The 21118-nt window shown below is 34.5% G+C and overlaps 1 protein-coding gene across 1 annotated transcript in view; it reads right to left on the bottom strand.

Moving 5' to 3' along the window:
* LOC150094685 (cell adhesion molecule Dscam1-like) overlaps positions 1–21118 on the bottom strand; it is a 639127-nt gene that overhangs the window by 138922 nt on the left and 479087 nt on the right. The window contains exons 17-18 of the mRNA XM_090411623.1: positions 12020–12257; positions 3315–3404 (exon numbers count right to left, since the gene is read on the bottom strand). Of these exons, the coding sequence (XP_090267749.1) occupies positions 3315–3404; positions 12020–12257 (328 nt within the window). The remainder of the gene's footprint in view (positions 1–3314; positions 3405–12019; positions 12258–21118) is intronic.

Here is a 21118-nt window from a genome sequence, read left to right as displayed (position 1 = left end):
GTGTGTGTGTGTGTGTGTGTGTGTGTGTGTGTGTGTGTGTGTGTGTGTAGGGGAGGAAGGAGATGTGAAGAGGTCAGGATAATGCATGTTCTCGAATACATCACCCCAAGTGAAACTTTAAGGTTTCAAGTGAAACTTAGGCTAGAGCTGTTTTGTCTGGTAATGGATTCTAGTCTTCGATTGTATTACATTGAATGTTATCGATATGCAGCATTTCTATATAATGCCAATGCTTTCTATACTAACAGTTCTATAGAATTGCTACTATGTTTATTTTAACAGGGTCATGCACCACCTCATTATACAGGTTCTATTTGAACATACAGCTGGACTAATGGTCAATATTAAAAGACGAATGGTTTAAAATACCTTACACATGTTATCGAAGGTGGCAGAAGATATGCAAGATGCGCGCTTCCAACGAATGTTCTTAATAGTTCTTAAAAGAACTGGGAGATGGACTGAGTCCTTGACTATTTATCCCGTCATCTGAATGAAGAAAATCTGTGTGGATGGAGTGTTATTGAGCTAAAAAGCTCTAGTCATGGCTGGGTAACGGCAATAGCCTAGCCTCGGTTAGACTTCATTGACTACAGCATTGCCATTTGTTACCCTGGAAGTCCTGAAAAGGACATATCTTTCTCTCTTAACGATGAATCTCTTATGTGATGACCCATTCGTTTCCCCTTTAGTTTTATGGAGGTAAACGATTTTCCCCCCATAAAACTGTAGGGGAAAATCCCCTATAGTTTTATGGGGGGAATTTCGTTTTCAAATATTGTTATCTATAGTTTTATAGAATAGAGTTTAATTAATTATATTAAACACAAATGTGAGAGAAAAAATGCATAGTTAAAATCCAACATGACTTTTTGAAAAATTCCTTTTTAAATATATTCTGTAAGAGTAAGTTATTAATGTAAATTATATTTGACAAGCTTTGATTTGCATATAGGTGTAATATAAACTATAAATACATTTCTCATCTTTCTAGCATTATAACATCGATGAGTCTTTGGACTCCTTGGAGGTGTCACGTAGTAGTAGTAATATAATAATAATAATAATGAATCGAAATTATCAGGGGCTTCTTTAAAGGCAATCCGGCCACGTGAAGATAGGTTTACTGTTATAAATACTTGTTCTTACGTGGGCAGCAGAGGTGTGAATGTACCCGTACTATGGAACAAATGCTTGAAGAACAGTCTTTGGTGAAATATGTAATATCGTTTGAAGTTTCTGTAAGATCGTGCTTGTTTCTTGTCATGTGCAGAGGCAATAACAATAAATAAGTTCTTTGTCACCTTCAACCTCTTTCCAACTTTTCTACACCGTATATTTTGTAACCTTGAACGATTTTATTCTACGGTACACTTTATATACCTTTTACACGTTTCACTTAAAGAGAAGTTCAAATTAGAATATTCATACATTGGATTAAGATGTTATGTTGGCGAGTGAATATTCAGTATCCGTTCTAAGATGTTCGATAAAATTTGAACTGCGAGGATTTTTTTTTTTTTTGCTTTTTTTAAGAAAAGTAAAACGATCAACACAGATGCGTTTTATCCCGTTCTCCTTCGTTTACTGAGTTCAAAACAAACTCGTAAAAGAACATTACATCACTCGAACAGTATGTGAATGGCCAGCAACTCCCCGGAGACTCCACTTTCCGCAGGACAAGATCTAAGCAATCAGTAACAACAACCATAAAACAGTAAACTGCCACTAGCCCTCAAGAGAACAACCTTCATCGAAACAACCCCTAATCATGGCTAGTCGATTTGACGTTCTTGTATAGCGTGATAGGGGAAGAAAAAAAAAATCGAACCAAGTTAGTGCATGCTACATCAATTTGCGCCGTGTTCTGTTTCGAACCTTATTTCAACGCTACTGGCAATCGATTGTATAAACCAATTCTGATTTCTATATTATACGTTTGTGTATTATACAGAGAAACAAGAATTTCGTGAATGTGAACATTTCCTCGTTGGACTGCTTGATTTCTCAGCTTAATCGCTTTGTTTACATAATCAGATGTTACTTCTCTGTTCGGACGCCTGATGGCGCTACAGATTCAGAAATTGTCATCGCATGAGATACATCTGTCCTTATCCTTATAAGGACTGGCTTAAAAGGGCGAAGCAAGAAAGCTTTTCATCTTCTCAGTTATCTGTAGAGGAAAGCGTAGAGATAAGGTGTTATTGATCTATTAAAGCTCTGATCATGGCAGGAGGGTAACAGCAATAGCCGAGCTTCAGTTAGAACTTCGTTGGCTACAGCATTGCCATCCATTACCCTCCAAGGGTATTAATCACCGCATCTCACCGTCGATCACCACCTGATACATCTGTTCTTAAAGTTCTTAAAAGAACTGGGAGATGGACTGAGTCCTTGACTCTTTATCCCGTCATCTGAACGAAGAAAATCTGTTTGGATAGGGTGTTATTGAGCTAAAAGCTCTAGTCATGGCTGGGTAACGGCAATAACCGCACCTCAGTTAAAACTTCATTGGCTGCGGCATTGCCTTCGTTACCCTGGAAGTCACATATCTTTCTTCCCTGATACATCTGTAAAGGTCAATGATTTAATTTATTACTAAACTATGTAATTTTCTTTTTGGCTGTTTTTATGAATCATATTTGTGAAAACATCAAATATGATTCTTTAATTGGCATAACAGTGATAAGCATGAATAATAATAATAATATTTATCTAATAACTAGCTGTTAAAACGTCGGTAAATATCAACAATTTAAATACAAAGTATTAATACGTAGAAAGTTCTATTTAATATAAAAGATTATAAAGTGATTGTACACTGCTATTTAGTTTATTATGAAATTTTATATTCCAGTTCCATTTGTTGAATGAAAGCCCTGTGAAATGTGGGATATTCTTATTGGTATAATAAATTAGTAAGAATAGTGGAGATTGGGTTTAGTAATGCCGGACGATGTCTGAATTCGAATAAAGCTTGCAGTTCTCTTCGTTATAAATATATTTCGATGGCTTTCGAAATGGATTTATATTTCGAAAGCTGGGTTGGGTTGTTTTTTAATGGCATACTTTTGTTAATTAAAAGCATAGTTTTTGTCAATTAATAGTACATTAAAATCCAAAAGTTGACAATAATAAATACTGCTAAACTTGAAGGAAATTAAGAGCTAGGATATTTTAATTAAGTTCATTACAGGTAAAAAAAACAATGATTTTAATCAAAACATTTCACTTCTGACACTAACTAGTGCTATAATGATCCAAAAAACATTAATTATTAGCGTACGTTTCTCATCGAGTGTTATCCTACATACCTGTGACTTGAGGTGAATCCACGCGCCAGCTTACATGCACTGCAGTTGCTGTAGAGGAAACAATCCGTACAGATGGCGCTGGTGGTGGATCTGGAAAAAAAAAACATATATAGTCGTTTCTTAAGCAATTACAGTATGCTAACATGGTTACTACTACAAACATAACTTGCCCCAAAAAAATGCCAATTTTCTCACTGGGTGACATTTTCCATGATCAGATTTGAAGCCCTAATTTTAATCTTAGACTTTCCAGTGTAGGTTTTCATTTCTTTAGGACAACTCTTAGAATTACTCAGTAAATGTGTATTATGGTTATCCATTAAAATGGCCGTTAATAAATACATTAGTGACATATTTTACACTATGTAATTAATATTGTTAACAAGAATAGCATAAAGAGGATTTCCATGTATAGAACTGCAAGAGATATAGCTGAACAGGGATACGTGTATGTGACATGCAGTCCGTGGGCTAATTCCCACGTAAGATTCTATATATCATTCAAATTCTATATATATCACAGCAAATGAAAAATTAAATGTAAATAATTGTTATCTGTCCGCGCATTTAGCCGAGTGGTTACGCGCTCCGCAACCATATGCCTGGGAAAGGAGTTTCCTGCGTTCGGTTCTCATCATTGACGCGAGGAGTTTAAGGATCTTTCTCAGACATAGCCAAGTTAGGGCGTGGACTGCAGGGTTTTTCTCCCCAGTTTATTTGGGGTTTTTCCTCTCGCAAAGCTGGCAAACCGGTCCTATGAACACAACGCTTCACAGGCAATTACACACGATTCAGCGTGGGGGTTTACGACCCCACCTCGTAGTGAGTTATGAAACTCACAAATGGGAGGGAAAGGCTCTGCATGGGGCTGTAGTGCCAACAGAAGAGGAATTGCTATCTGAATAACTGCTATCATGCTGACTATTGAATCGTTTCTATTATCAAATTATTAACTAGATTAGTAACTAATTTACTAATTAATTATAGACTTACTAAATTACCGATAAATCATTTGCAGGTCATGACAGCATTATTTTCCACATCTGTAGATTCAACGGGAATTCTTTGTCTTTGTGATTTCTTCAATAAGGATTGGAAGTGATACTTCTCTCTCTTTTAAGAAATACTTTAATAAGTGCAAAATAGTTTGTTCTGTAATACACCTTTGTATAATATAATTTTATTATTTCTATATATATATATATATATATATATATATATATAAAACTAAGCTATTAAAACGTTGTGCAAATGATTTATCAAGGTTTAACAATTTAAATTATCTTCTGTTACATAATGAAATATTTATTTAAACATTTTAAATTAAATAAGTATTTAATATATTTCACTAATTTTAGAATAAAATTTTAATTATCTAGAAATATATTTTTTAAATTTTAAATATGCAGGGTACACATTTCAAGTTTTATAATGTAATGCTTTCTTATAATAAATTCTAAATTCCAAATGAACATCTGAGTTTGGTTGGAGGGTAATGGATGGCAATGCTGTAGCCAATGAAATCCTAACTGAGGCTCGGCTATTGCTGTTACCCTCCTGCCATGATCAGAGCTTTAATAGCTCAATAACACCTTATCCCTACACTGTCCTCTACAGATAACGGGGAACATGATAAGCATTCTTGCTTCGCCCCTTCAAGCCAGTCCTTATAAGGACTAAATAAACATCTCCCCGTGTGGTTGCCGGGATAACAATAACACCAATGTATAGCTCATGGATGTCGTACTAGGCGACTAAAATGGGTATACAAGGAGAGTAATGGATGGCAATGCCGTAGCCAATGAAGTTCTAACTGAGGCTCGGCTATTGCTGTTACCTCTTGCCATGATCAGAGCATTAATACCTCAATAACACCTTATCCCTACACTGTACTCTACACACAACGGGGAATATGAAAAGCTTTCCCATTCTTGCTTCACCCCTTTCAGCCAGTCCTTATAAGGACTATAAGGATAAATAAACATTACCAATAGATGTAAACTATTTGTTCAATCTTATTGTGACATTTTTCATAATATTTTCATAATATATAATTTTATAATATATTTCATAATATATATATATATATATTAATGTTTTCTTACTTATTAATTATTATAACAAATAATTATGCAATATATTTTTTGCTGATTGCAAATAAGCATTTTTAATTGTTTGTTATACCATAAAATTTTCTTATTTATTATATTGTAAAAATATTCTGGTGGAAAGAGAGGCAGCAGCTGCTGCAAGATTATTATGCTAGACAGAATAAAGAATGGTCCATTTTTCAGTTGTTCTTGGCATGATGGTTTTGCGCCTTGGTTAGGTCAATATACCCATCACTGGCATATTGGACGAGTTCTGATTCATTTTAGAAGGTATGGAATGCAATCGTTCTGATTATTACATCTACGCTTCCAGTATGAAATGTTTTTAATGCATTCTGGGATATTCTGCAATGTGCACATTTTAGTTTGGGTCCGACCAACGAAGCAAATCCAAAAGTATCTTTATGGCTTACTATAAGGTCGAAATTATGCATTTCACGTGCACTGTTTTAGTTTCAGCCCAATCATAACATTCCTTATATCAGAACACTTGCGTATAAGGTAGGATTACTCGGTGCCATTGCTAGGTAGGAGGCAGGCGGGTCTATTGGACATTTTGAACGATTAATTCAATAGCAGCTGTCAAGAAAGTCTCTATCGTGGCGATAAAACACAGCAACACGCCAAACGAAAATATAGGTTAAATTTATTTTAACAAAATGCTACAGTCGATGGTTTGGACAAGTGAATGGAATCTCAAGAAACCAGAGAGAATGAAAGAAAGAATGTGAGATCAATACGAAGTAAAATACGACACAAACAACTGCAGAAGATTGATTTTCCGTGAGAGAACTTACGTAAAACTAAAGAATGTGCACAACCATAAAAAAATCTTCCCCCTGCCCCATGGGAACAATAGATTCGGAAAGATGAGAAGATTGTTTCTTTTTTTCTTTCTTTCCCTATAAAGTTCCAACAATGCGCCAATGTCTAGGCAAGAAAACAGTACTGATGAAAAAAAGGTAAAAGAAAAAAAAAATTCTCTCCAATCTCTAAATATTGTGCGTTCCATGAACGCTGTCTTTTTCATTTTTACTAAGATTACAATCTCGCTTTTAATCCTTTGGGAAATCGAAAAGAAAGAAAGAGTTGGTTTACGTTAAATCTTCAGACGTGAATTGCAAAGCCTTAAGAAAAATTGGAGTATCTTAAAGTTGTTTACTACAAAGAAAAGGTGAAGATTTTCATGGGATTGCATTTTTGTGTGAAAACTTTTGAATACGTAACATTCTGATCAAGTTTAAGGAGTAACGGAGGGGACCTTTGCAATTAGTTTAATTCTAACGAATGAAGGGAAAATAATTTGTGTAAAGCATTTATTGGAAAGAGAAAGAATAAACTTATTACAATTAATAATATGGTATTTCTTTTAAACGAGTAATTATTAAATGACTAATATTAAAACACCTTTTCATGTACTAAATAAGAGCAATACAATAACTCTTATTTACTACTTTACGAAGTTGTGTGTGTGTGTATGAAGTGGGAAAACACGCAGCAGAGGAAGAAGATATAAATATAAATAACGATTTCTTTAAATAATATCCCCAAATCATTTTTTGATCCAGAAATCGACTTGAATAAGCCACCCGGACGTGACATTTTAATTTTTTTTTCAATAATAATATAATATATATTCTTGAGAAAAACAACCTTTTCTTGTTCCTTTCTTTATGGTGATATCTTTCGAATACGGTGAAAAATGAATTGATAAAATATTTTGTTACCTTAAAATGGGTTTAGGAGGGAAAAAAAAATGCTAAAAATCGCAATTTATTCTTAACACAACCTTTAGCAATTGTGGATTCATTTCAACGTCAAATTATACTGCATAACTCCAGAGTTATGCAGAAAAGCGTGATGTACAGGGGAACAATACAGAGATGACAGCAAGAATTGGATGGGAGAAGAAAGTTGAAATCACGCTACAATATCTTTGAAAGATTGTTGTCCTTCCTTTGATCAAAACGAACATATGAACGAGCGTACAAACGCGCACACGATAATGGTTTAGTTTCTATTTTATTCAGGGAATGTGCGTGAGTTTGAACATAATTATTTTTTGTTAGATCTGGCGCTACAAAATATTGTTTTAAGAATTGTATCTGATCAGTCTGATATAAGAAATGATTATGGAACTCTGTGGATATAACGGAAACGTGGCCTTCCGTGAGTAAGTAACATTAAGATGTAGTAAGATTGTGGAGGCACACAAAAACTGCAGAAATAGATTTGTTCGTTTTTTTTTTCTTTTTCCTTACATGCCCAAGTTACGCTTTTCGTCGAGTGAAATATTCACTTGCCAAATTGGAAGCGAAATTTAATTTCATATTTGTTATTTCTTGCTACCTGTCTTTCCGTAGGATTATAACCTCCTTTTCTTCGGTGTAATGGAGAAATAAAAAATAGAAAACGGTTTAATTTCTTTTTGTAGACTCTTTTAAGTCGACAGAAGGGGGAAAATTGCTCTTTGTTCCGAAATAAAGAAAGAAAAACACATTCTTGTTGATCGATAAATTTAATTTCTTCACATTTGAGCTATCTTATCTGCTTAAACTACGCAATTTAGCGTGCGAGCTAGACTCCATTAGTATGATTGCTTAACGAGTTACAATACCCACATAATTTATGGACATTTCCTCAAAGGAATTATACGTTTAGAAACTGATCAATGTACATTTTTATGGGTGTAATGCTTTGTAGAATAAATACATTTAACTGGCTTTAACTCATGGGAATTGGATTTTAGAAATACGTGCATTTTATACTTGCAACGAGGTTTTTTTTTGCTCAGGCTATAGCAGTGTAAAGAAAAAAATATTTGTAAGGCAGAGAGGGTACTCTTTAAAGACTAGAATAGATAGCTGAAAAATAAACAACGGTAATAATATTAATGTATTGTTGAGAATTGTTTTTGATGGCCGGTAATGAATGTTATTCTTTGTACTGTTTATTGTTGCATAAACGTGACAGTAATACACAATCATATGCTAAGGACAATAAAACAACAAATAATGATTGATTATTAATCAAACAGCTGTAAATTACAATCATTCACGTTCGTGACGCAACAATTGAAAGACCCAAAGAATGGAATTTATTCAACAATGAAACAATTGACATGAAAAAAAGTAGATTTTATAATGTGCATATTTAGCACACGTTCTCGTGCTATGAAGTTAGAATAAAAACAACAATAGGTGAAGGTGTGGAAATTGTTACTTTTGAAGTGTGTTAAAATATTAGTAGATTAACATCAAAGCTGAAAAGAACAATGCTAGTTAACAACTAAATTTCCTAATCCATAACTTGCCGATAAAGCCTTTAAAACCCGATAGACAGATCGAATCATTGTGCTGACAAGCTTCAGTGAAGGACTTAATTTCTCCCAGCGAGGTGACATTTGTTAATTGTGCACGAATTCACCCAATACACCCTGCTATCGTTCCCTGACCGCTACAAACGTTGACAGTTAAACCTTTGCTTCAGTACATGATGGGAATGTTGGCAGCAATGAGAGAGAACAAAGGGATGAACACGAAAAGTTCAGTTTGGATATTTGCCGAGAGGATTAACGGAACGAGGTGTGTTACAAAGGACAAACGTGCATCGCAGCGTAACATATTTCTTTACGACTGAGTCATTGTTTACACAAAGATAGAAGATCCAATATCGCCACTGAACTTTATACCATCAAATACTTTGATCGCGATGTCTCACCGAATAGGGTAGCACATTCGGAATAATCACCGACGTATGCAGTTGACAGAATTAAGGCGATATTAATCCTTAGAAACGAGTTTTCTTCTCTACTCAGATATCTGAATTAGTATCGTCGAGTAGTAATAGGAAGAAGGCCGAAAATATTACGGTAATTCATTAGCGTTTCTAATGTGCACTATTTGCGGGCAGATCCTGTTTCTCCGGTTTCTCATTCTGCTACTGTGAGCTCTGCTAACGTTGTTAATTAAGGCAGCTAAATTAGCTGTAACGAGATTAGCTGTTACGAAATTCTTTGTGGTCTGCAGATGCCATCAACTACGCACTTAAATGAAATTGCCGTCTGCTTGCGTACGGGACGGATGACGAAAGTCGAGCGAAAAGCAGGAATTAAGAGGAAGAATTAAGGGGGGAAGGGGGTCAGCACCTTCATTTCTCTGTTTCGGGTTACGCGCAACGTAACCCTACTAGGAGCTGTTTCGGTTTCTGAACTACTTGGTTTTCAAATCTCGAGAAGACGTCAGCGAGACTTAAAAGAGGTAAGATGAGAATCAGCAGAACTCACATCGGGTGGAGAATGCACGATAGGGGTGAATATACTGAGGGAAAATGACTCACCAACATTATGTATCAAAATCCTATCATATGAAAGCTGAAATGGTTATTTAGCCAATTTGACTCGTAATACACACGATATTAATGTGCTATGTAATTTGCTACCTCTGTTTTGTCATTTAAGTGGTAAGAAGATTTGAATTCAGTTAATAAAAGGTGAAGGCTTTGAGAGATATTTGCTAAGCACATGCTAGTATAAGAAATAGTTAATGCTCCATTGTCCAGAGACAATCTACGTATAACTAACGAACGAACCATTTTATGAAATAAAATTCTTTTTCGTGTTTCTAGTTATATGAATGTATCCACTTCATTGCGTGGTTGGTAGCATAAAGTGATGTGCGCAGTTCCGTTGGAAATCATCCGGGTTCTTTTTCCATCAAGAACACGAGTGGTGGTGGCAATCATCTCACGTAGAAGTATTTTGATGTATTTTAAGAGATCGGGGAACTAGAGCCCGGTGGATTGCTTAAAGATGAATGTGAATTAATTGACTTAGGAGTATTAGAAATCTGGGTCGAGATTACACCGGGGCAGTGAACCTGAAATGAGAACACAGTGGAGATTTGTACTCTCCCACGCATAACCAATCCACGTTCTTGTTTACTTTATGTGAAATAAATAAATATGGCTGTTGTGTCGAATTTAATTACGCTTTGCACGATGAGATCTTAACTCCTCAACCAAGGGAGGAAAAACACTTCAAGGCTTGATGTTATTCTCCTTGAAGGTGATTTGAGATCTTCGGTAATGATTAGTTTGCCAACAAGCTGAAGTTTTACGGTCTGTGAACATCAGGCTCATTAAGTCTAATTGTCACGTTCAACTATGTGGAACAAATACAACAAATCTGGCGTATTAAAAAATGGACCATCTTGAATGTTTTTTTTTTAATTGATAGGTTTGTTCAGTTTTCTGCATTTATTTGACCGGAAGCAAGTACAGTTAAAAAAAAAAAAAAAAAAATTATTTTCATTTTTTTCCAAACCAATATATAAAGCGTATTTCCGAACCACACAAGCTATCGATATGAATATCACTATGGGAATAGATGTTATTGAATATCATTATTCAGTAGATGAATTACCTCGCTCAATATGACGCCATCACGTTTCTTAAGCCTTAATTTCTTCAAAAAAAGTTCACAGTTCTTTATAGAAAGGTTTTGAATTATCTAAATATTAGCCTACCCATTGTACTAATGTGTTTAAAGGTTCTAACTTTCGTAGATGAAATTATCATTAAAAAAAAAGAGAAAAAAAAATGTGCACGTGAAAGGCAGAAGATAAATTCAAATCATTGTTGTTGCTTAAAGTCAACAACGTACGCTTTTCATTATTGTTTAACAATGGACCACAACCAAATAAAATTTCTTTGATTCTATTGTTACCTGACCTTTAAATAATAGTTAACATTCCTCGATATATCTTTCCTCGCAAACTTCTGCTATAAACCACAGAGAGTTACCGATTAAGCTATTAACGATACAGTTCACACATTTTTATGGGATTGCATGCAAAAAGATGCCCATTAACAGTTCTAAATCCATTCTCTGCACACCAAATGTATTGCCCAAAAGTTTAAATCAAGAAAATTACAAGATAAATTGATCTGAGAGAAACCGAAGCAGTGGCCTCTGCTTCTCGCTATTTATCAAAGGAGAAGTGCAGAGGGAAAATATGACTCCGACGGCTGAATTGAGAGAAAACATCGGAACTGCAGAAAGAAAAATGGATTGCAAGATGGAGAACGTTTGGAGAGATTTCATTGCATCGTGTTCCTGAATGCTGTGAAAGAAATTTATTGACGTGCTTTAAGAAGTTGGGAAAGTTTAAAATATCGAAACAGGATGAAATACTACATAATGTACTGCACAAAGAGAGAGAAGAGAGCTAGTTCTATTAAACATTAGCTTATAGGGAAAACTCTACACTATATAAATGGGGAATATTTTTATTTTTTCCCTAGTAATATTCATTTGAACACTTCCGCCATCTAGCGGAGGATGCTGAAATAATCAGAAGCTGTTTTTAGTGGCAGTTGTGTATTGGGAAAACCGTGATTTTATGGTTAAAATATAAACATCTCAATTATTTAAAATCAACATATTCCTATAGACAAAGAAAAAATGTTATATTATGGCATAATCACTGTTGGAACACAGTTATTCATGTATTGTTTCCGCCTGCTGCCATCTATCGAGTGAATGTGATACTATGGGATGAAAATCTGATATGGTACAAACATAAAGTGACTTACCATATTCCAATGTTTGAGCTACAACATCTTCAGACATCGGTCCTGTTCCTGCTTTATTAAAAGCCTGTAACCTGACTGCGTACTGGGTAAACCTTTGCAGGTTAACTAAGTTGTATTCTTCCCTGGCGCTACCTGTGCTATCCAAAGTCTTGTAGATGTATTGTTCTTTTGTCCTCTGAACTTTGTACCCTAAGTAGTAACCCTTAACAGTCCCTCTGCGAAATTCCTTTGCTGGAGGCTACAAAATGAGGAAAAATATTAGCAATATGCATGTTATAAATTTCTGTAATTAAATATTGTTATACATGCTTAATAAATAGAAGAATAAGTTGTAGAAATATTAAATTGAAGTAATTTTTTATTTTTTTGATAAGGTTTAGATTTGTATCATTTCAGAGACAGGATTCATTAAAATCAAATGAATGTGAACCTTAATTCAGGTTAATTCAATATTAAAATTATACTCACGAATATATAATTAATTACAAATAAATATGTGAAGAGCATCTATACAATGATTTGATAGAGGTATCCCAAAGGGTAGATTTTAAGGGAGATATCCAAGGAAATTTCCTTACGTTTTTTAGGGCAAGTTGTTTACCATTTAGCACTTTGACTTACCTCATTTATACAAAGATTAAACTGAAAATGTTCCAGAGTTGTAGGTATAAATCCTAAAAGAACCATCTCTCATTAGTATTAGTTCAATAGTCACGAACCATAAACTCAGAAAGTGTATATATACAAGTGTATATGCTTACATTTATGTGTGTACGAGCGTGTGTGTATTATGCATGCATGGGTTTGCTCATTTCCTTTCATACGCTTATTACTAAAAATTTAGAACAGTGTTTACTTTTTTAAAAAAACAATGTATTCTAAAACGCATTTAATTTGGAGGGATTTAAACCCAGCTATGTTTGAAATATACTTTCTGCCAATTTACATTTATATGCCCAAATTATTCCCTTTCAAAAAAGATAGGTAGAATAGTAAATTTCTTAATTAAGTCGGTCTTCGGTAATTTAGTAAGAGTGCATAAACACTTAGTATATTATGAAATACGAAGGCGTTATCTGATGTACTAAACATTATTCTTGGTAAACTGGAACACCTTATTTTTCTCATGAAATCTTAGGAACTTTAGTGAATGAAGCACAATATTTTATAGGTTTTCAAAACCACTTTCCTTCTGCTCGTCCTTAATGTAAACGATGATTTAATATTTTGAATCCTGTATTTTGCTTGGCTTATTCATCAACAACACTGATCAATGATTTCAGATACAATTAACATTTCTGACATAAAAGGTAAGGATAAAAGCTTTTCCTACTCCCCTATCTGATAGCGAAACATTGAGTGGAAAAATTTATGAGCCAATTGCTCTCCCTGAGTGGGCTTTAAGAAAAAAACATCAGAATCGGAGTTTAAGATGGCTTTTGGTCTTCTAGTTTGAAGTAATCCGTTGCTTCGTAATTTGCAGCTAGTTGAGCCAGTTTGTTGGGGTGTACAGATGCTTTTGAAAAGAACTTTGTTGCTATAGTTTGCATGAAAGTGTAAATATAGAGGGCATCTGTGACTCGATGGAGTTGCACATTTCTTATGAACCAAGGAGAGTTTAAGATCATTCTGAGACATTTATTTTGCACTCGCTGTAACATGAGAATATTATTATCAGCGGTAAGTCTCCAAGCCGAAGAAGCATAAGTGAGTATAGGACGAACCATCAGTTTGTAGATTCTGGATTTGTGGATTCTGGTGTTCAGTTTACTGTACTTTTGATTAGAGGATAGAGTTGAGCAATGACTTTTGATGCCTTTACATAGAGAGCCTTAGTATGGTAGCTGAAAGTTAGCCTTCTTTCCAGCAGTACACCAAAGTATTTGACTTCTGTTTGCCACGGGAATTTGTGTTAAATAGGAAGATGAAGTCCCCTTTAGGAAGCATCGATCTTCTGGTGAATAGAATGGTTTTGCTTTTCTGGGAACTCACCTGCACTCTCCATTTGGAGAACCATTTTTCAATCAGTAGGTTTCCTTGATGGCAAGATGCGGCTGTAGCGGTCTGGCTAATATTGCTGTATCATCCGCGTAGAGGGCCATGATAGATGACAATGGATTGTGCGGGATATCACACATGTATATGGAAAACGAAATCGGTGCAAGTAAGGATCCTTGGGGGATTCCAGACAAGGTACATTTCTGTGCCGAAACCACACCGTTGATCTTGATTTGCATGCGCCTGTCAAAAAGGAATGATTTAATTAGGTGAACCATTTCCAATGGTATTCCGGTTGAGACCAGTTTATGCAGTAATCCGAAATGCCAAATTTTATCAAATGCACTGGCCATGTCAAGGAAAACAGCCCCAGTGCATTGATTGCCAATTCTATCCAACAGAGATGTATTCGACTAGTCTATATATCTGTTGTGTAGTACTATGTAATTGACGGAACCCAAACTGCTCTTTAGGAAGAATGTTTAAGTTGTGTACAGAGGCTTGGAGTCTGGTAAGAATAACTTTCTCTGCAATTTTACCGAAATTTGAGATGAGGCTGATTGGCCGATAATTTTGAGGCAGGTACGGGTCTTTTCCTGTCTTATGGATTGGAATTATATCCATCACCTTCCAACAGGAGGACAAATGTTTGAAACGGAGGATGCAATTAATTATGTTGGTCAGATGTACAACAGCTATACGAGGCAGCAGCTTTTTATCACCTTGTTGGTGATGCCATCAGGTCCAGGAGCCTTTTTGTTTTTTAATTTCTTGATTATATCATATATTTCTGCTGGTGATGTGGACGCAATTTGATTGGAGCATGCTACAGAAGATTTTAATGAACATCTGACACGTCGATGGATCTTGTAGATGTGATTAAAGTCTAGATGTTCATATGAGGGTTTACATTGCTTGTCTAAGTTTTCTGCTATTGCTTCGGCTTCATCTGCATCAGTTTGGATGAGGCCTAGATCCGTTTGGAGAGGGAGAAGAGATTTGCTTTTGATCTTTCTGATTAGCTTTCAAATAGAATGATTATCAGGAGAGATAGAAGTCAATCGTTCTTCCCAAACTTGACTTCTATGTGTGCTTTAAGGGGCATCTCTCACTGCAGAATCGAGCCTATTCAGGATTCGTTTGGCTTGTGGTGCGCGGGTATTATGAAACATTTTTCTAGCCTTGTTTCTCTCCTTGATCAGGTTCATGATATCTTCTGGAATTTGTGGAAGTAGTGACTGCTGTAATGGCTGTGTTAATCTGTTGGGTCAGGTCTTTAACAACTCTTTCAATTTCTTCTTTTGATTTTATAAGCGGAACCAATATATTTCGGGAGTACTTTGGTCAGCCTTTCCAATGATATGAATGAGTGTGTGTGCATGGGGGGGACAGTTTTTTTTGGTTTCCCAACTGTAGTAGTATTGGATTGTGATCAGACGAAAGATCATTTAGTGTCATTAAACTGTACTGGAGTCACATTCTGCAGTACGACTATGTCCAAGACATCAGCCGTGCCATACGTATTATGATTGGGTAGGTTCAGTGGGACCTGACACCACCTCGTTGTTGGAACCTGTATATTTAGCAAGTATGTGACCGTTGTTATTGGTAGTTCGACTGTTCCAGACGGGATGCTTGGCGTTTAAGTCGAACTACTGTTCGACTTAAACGTCATGTTTAGACTACCAGCCTAGGTCGTGAGATCTACACCTGTAACCTCTAGATTAGTAGTAGGTGGGATATTTACAGAGTGATGACTAATGTCATTCTTGATTAAAATAGCAGCGCCGCCGCCTCTGTGGGTCAACCTGTCAGTTCTGTACAGATGATATCCTCTTATTTTAGAGTTGCCCGATGATCTCAGATGCGTTTCACTTATCAAAACTACATCCGGCGGATGTCTTTGGGTGAACTCTTGGAGCTCCAAGACCTTATTTCTGAGGCCGTTCGTGTTCCACGCAGTGAGTCTGGATTTAGTTTATTCCTGTTCATGAGTGAGCGCTGTGATGATGGTTTGTATATCCTTTAGGAATCTTTTAATAGAGGAAGGTGTAGGGTTGGATCTGCTGAAGCCTAGCGGCATATTTTCCTCATAAGAGGTGATGATAGCTGTCACGTTTCTGCGTGGTACTAGCTGATCCTATTCATGAGTAACCTGTTTAGAACGGACTACATCCGCATATGTTCTTGTCTGCCATTGCTGAGTTGTACTTATTATTAAAGGCCACTGACTTTCGGTATTCAAGAAAGAAAGAAAACGAGAAACAAACTCTCAATGCTTACAGTAATTTAAAATTAACCACTATTTAGTATAAAACATAGTTTTTGTACAAAAAGGTGTATAAAGAAAATTAATATTCTTTTAGAATCATTTTATTAAAAATTAAAATACTTCATAATATTTTATCTTATATTTCAATTACAATTCAATTATAGATTGTTTTATTATATACTTAATTATTTATAAAAATTTAACTGTATCCTTAAAATCAGAACTAATATAAAATTTTCTATAAAATTGGAGTTAGACAAGGAGATACCATTAAACTTAAATTATTTACAGCAGCCCTAGAAGAAAATTTTGAAAACCTGAAATGGAAAAATAGAAGAATTATGATAAATGGGAAAGAACAAAATCATTTACGATTCGCTGATGATATTGTTTCTTCTTAGGAAACTCTGCAGAAAAACTTCAACCAATGATAAATGAATTGAATGTAGGAAGTTAAAAGAAAGGATTAAATATAAACAAAGGCAAAACAAAAATATTGTATAATAAATGCATCATAAAAGAAGTCAGTACAATTGAAACACCACGAAATTTATATAATAAACTCCTGTGTTTACCTAGGACAAAAGATCACAGAGGAAGACTGCGAAGAAATGATACATAGAATTCAACTTGATGTGATTAGCCTTTGGAAAACATGGTGAAGTACTCAATGACAACATCTCAATCTGCCTTCAAAGAAAAATATTTGACAGGTACATACTTCCGGTCACGATATATAGGAATGAATATGGACTTCATTCCCATATATCCTTCATTATTATTTCACTTCAAGAAGGGGGAAAAAATCTAAACTTACATTTAAAAGGTTTGGGAAAATGGTAATTATTCAGAGGATGCTTAAAATAAATTGAAAAACTGCACTAATTAACATATATATATATATATATATATATATATACCAAACTCATTTCTCCATAATTTATTGCAATTAATTTCATAAATATGCAAATTCTAAATATGTCAACAGGTTTATAAATATAATATTCATAAAGTATATGTTTCTTTATACGTATATATTATGCGTTATGTACTGAAAATTAATACATATATATTCACATATATGGGCTTTCTGTGGTTATATATATATTCGTGCGTTAAAAATATTTTAAAGTTTAATAATTAATCATTCATAATTTTACATTATTAGATCCTTAATATAGAATGAATTTAGGCCATTTAATTAACGATTTCTTATAATAAAACTTCTTATTCATCTTAATAAAATGTACACCATAAAGAATTCAAAATTACCATCATATAAATAATCTAGACTTTTTACCACGGTAATCAACCGCGAGATGCGGTGAGGTTATGTAATTCTTTTTTGCAATGCCAATGGAGTACTAACTGAGGCTCGGCTAGTGCTGATACCCTCCTGTCATGATCAGAGCTTTAATAACACCTTATCCCTACATCTGTCCTCTATAGATAACGGGGAAGATGAAAAGCATTCTTGCTTCGCCCCTTTAAGCCAGTCCTTATAAGGATAAGCACAAGATTATTCATATTCATGAGTGTGACTTGAATATGGTAGCTGCATCAATAATTCATGTAGGGATTAACTGGCACTCATATCATATATTGGACACCTGTATGGCGCCATGTGCCCAATATATATATATATATATATATATATATATACAATGACCATTATTGGGCACTATATGGCGCCATAGAGTGCCCAATGATGGTTTGTTGAACACGGAATATGCTAAATTACAAATTTACTAGTGATTTTGTAAATCTGAACAGAATAACATTGCTATAAGGCTTTTGCTGAATAAGAAAAGATAGGTTTTAACTGTGACAACGCATGCACTCACATATGGTGCAATATTGACGAAAGAAAAGGGAATCAATTCACTATGTACTGAAAACTGTCGACAATGAATGGCTGGTTAAGTGTGCGAGGATGTTAGACAAAAAATTGTGTTATTAATCGCATTAAAAGATAATTCTGAAAATAGGCAAGATAACATCCTGAGTCCTTCATGAACTAGCTGTTATGATCGCAAATGTGGCGCTGTTACGTCATGCAACGATACGATACTGACCGATTTTCACGTTTCACAACATGACGTTAGATGGCGCCACCATATCAAACGCACTTGTATTGTGTGGAGTCAGAAGATGTCGATTAGCTCAAAATAAGAATAGCTTCCTGATAGTATGAAAAGATTCAAAAAAATGAAGACCAGATTTCACGATAAAATGTTAACGTAAATAAGATTAGTCAAGTTTTAATTAGTACTTATTGAAATATGTTGAAACGCCGAAAAATTCAACTGAAAAAATATTCATGAATTTATAAACGTTTAAGATCCTTTTTTTTTTCAGTTTAAAACATAAGAAATTCAGAAAGAATATGTAAGAAACTCTATCGATGTGGATATTGTTTCCAGTAGAGGGAAAAATTAAAAAAATAAACTCACAAAACGAGATGGTCACAAAAATATACGTATTACCATCAACTACGGTTTCAACTATCAATAACGTATTTATTAAGAGCAATTCCATTTATGACAGGTTAAACACGTACAGTACACTAATAAAAAAAGGTTTTATAACACTTAAAATATATATTATTTGTAAACAAAACACGCAGATATTATTTATCAAAATGCTAATAAATATAGATTGACAAATAAAATGAAACGATAATAAAATACATTTAAATGATGCATCGTATCAGTTGGATCTAATTTATATTATGGATAGAAGTACGCATCATTATAAAATACATTAAAATTGCTGGGCAAAAAGCGTGCAAATAGTGCTAACTTCGATTCATAGATGGCGCTAACGCAAGACAGTTGCTGGTATTACCGAGACTTAAACCTTGAGTTAGCAATCTGTTGCTTGCGTGCACACGTTCAGTAAAGAGTGCAGTGACCTTCTACAACGTATAAAATAGTTTTCTTATTCTTTCATTCATTCTCAGCTTAATTTGATACAGAATCATGTCAGGGCTGACATCCTCTAACATCATTGTGTTTGCTTTCTCTATGTTCACATATTTTAATGATGAAAGATATCTGATCTGCTTTCTTTTTAGAATGTTACAATAGCGGATTTACGATGGATAGTAACTGATAGTTTTCTTATCAATAAAAATTGATATATTTCGGCAGCTTTCATAAATATACAGGCACATTTCTTCATTCAGATGTTTTCGAATTTTTTTAGTCTAAAATATGGCTCGTTTCGTAAATAATTCAACTGTTAAAAAATATTTTATTAAAATTAAATTAAATCATTTATATATTTGTAGCAGTTAAGAAAGGAAAAGAATGGAAATTCTTTTCCATTCTTAACTGGAAAAGAATGGAAATTTTATGAACTCAAAATCTTAAAGTTCTTAAAAGAAGTGGGCTATGGACTGAGTCCTTGACTCTTTATCCCGTCATCCGAATGAAGATAATCTGTGTGGATGGAGTGTTGTTGAGCTAAAAAGCTCTAGTCATGGCTGGGTAACGGCAATAGCCGAGCCTCAGTTAAAACTTCATTGGCTATAGCATTGCCATTTGTTACCCTGGAAGTCCTAAAATGGACTTTTTTCAAAATCTTTTTTGGATTTTTTTCATAATAAGGTGATATTATATTAATATTTAAAAGGTGTTTTATATATTTTTAGAATTTTCAAAAATTTATCAAATTATTTATAATATTAAGTATTAAATTTTAATTACCATAATAATTCCATTACTGTTTTTAATAAATCCTTAAGGTTTTCTGTACTTTTATGTCTCAAACAATGAAAAAAATAACAGATGTATAGATAAAAATTGGTAAACTTCGTACACTCCCGAATTAAAAGTAAAGCTGATACAGTTAGCAAACAAATTAATCCAAATAAACCGAATTTTCGTCAAGTTTTTGGTTTCTATTGCAGTTTAATAATTTTAGTTTTGCTTCGGTTTAATATTTTCGGTTTTTTTTTAATTTCCTTATTTTGGTTGAGTGTTGCGTGTTTCAACTGTCTCTACAATGTTTATTAATAGTGTTGTGCTTTTTTATAGCGTAAATAAGCTAATATTCGTAGTGGTTTATTCATTTTGTGTCTCTATAAAATGAATTAATCTTCAAGAAGGCGTTCAAAAATATGTACTCTTTCTCAGCACATATCCATTACCCAAAGAGAAATTGCCAATGAGTGTGGTGTTGGTTTGGTCAGCGTTAATGCGATTTTAAAGAGGTTTGAGGAGACAGGTACCTTTTCGCCTGATAAAAAAATAAAATGTGGGCGATAATGTAAAACTACACCTAATGAAGATCCTTCCATGATTATCTGTTGTAGACTTAATAGAGACTTGGAAGCTAATCGGATTAATGCTTCTGACATGACAGTCCGTCTAAGATTGTTGGATGAAAGGGACGACTGATAAACTGACGAAAAGAGAAATAATTATTGAAGAAGGCTATGTAGAAAAAGAGGCTCCAGTAGGCAAAAGTGTACAACGATTGGACTGCGGAGAAGTGGGAGAAGGTCATATTCTCAGATGAGAGCCATTTCTTTGTCCAAGGAAAGCAAGTACCCTTATGTTCGCAACTCAGCAGCTTAGAAGATTCTCCCACCATCTTAAACAAGCTCCTAAAAATATATTCTTGGGTCATTTTACACATTACGGTCCAGGATCACTTGTCCCTGTTGACGGTATGAGAAAAAGTGACCAACACATAAAAAAAAAGAAAAGAGTGGCCCACCGATCCAGAAAGACAAAGAATTCATCTATCAACAGGGTCTCGCTTCATACCACACTTCAAAAAATAGTGAAAGAGTTCCTCAAAAATCACAACATCCAATTGCG

This window comes from Typopeltis vanoorti, chromosome 21 (genome assembly GCF_054136105.1).
Source record: "Typopeltis vanoorti isolate ZY-2024b chromosome 21, IOZ_Tvanoo_1.0, whole genome shotgun sequence".
In the NCBI taxonomy this organism is placed as follows: Eukaryota; Metazoa; Arthropoda; class Arachnida; order Uropygi; family Thelyphonidae; genus Typopeltis; species Typopeltis vanoorti.
This window is presented reverse-complemented; position numbering and strand designations above follow the sequence as displayed.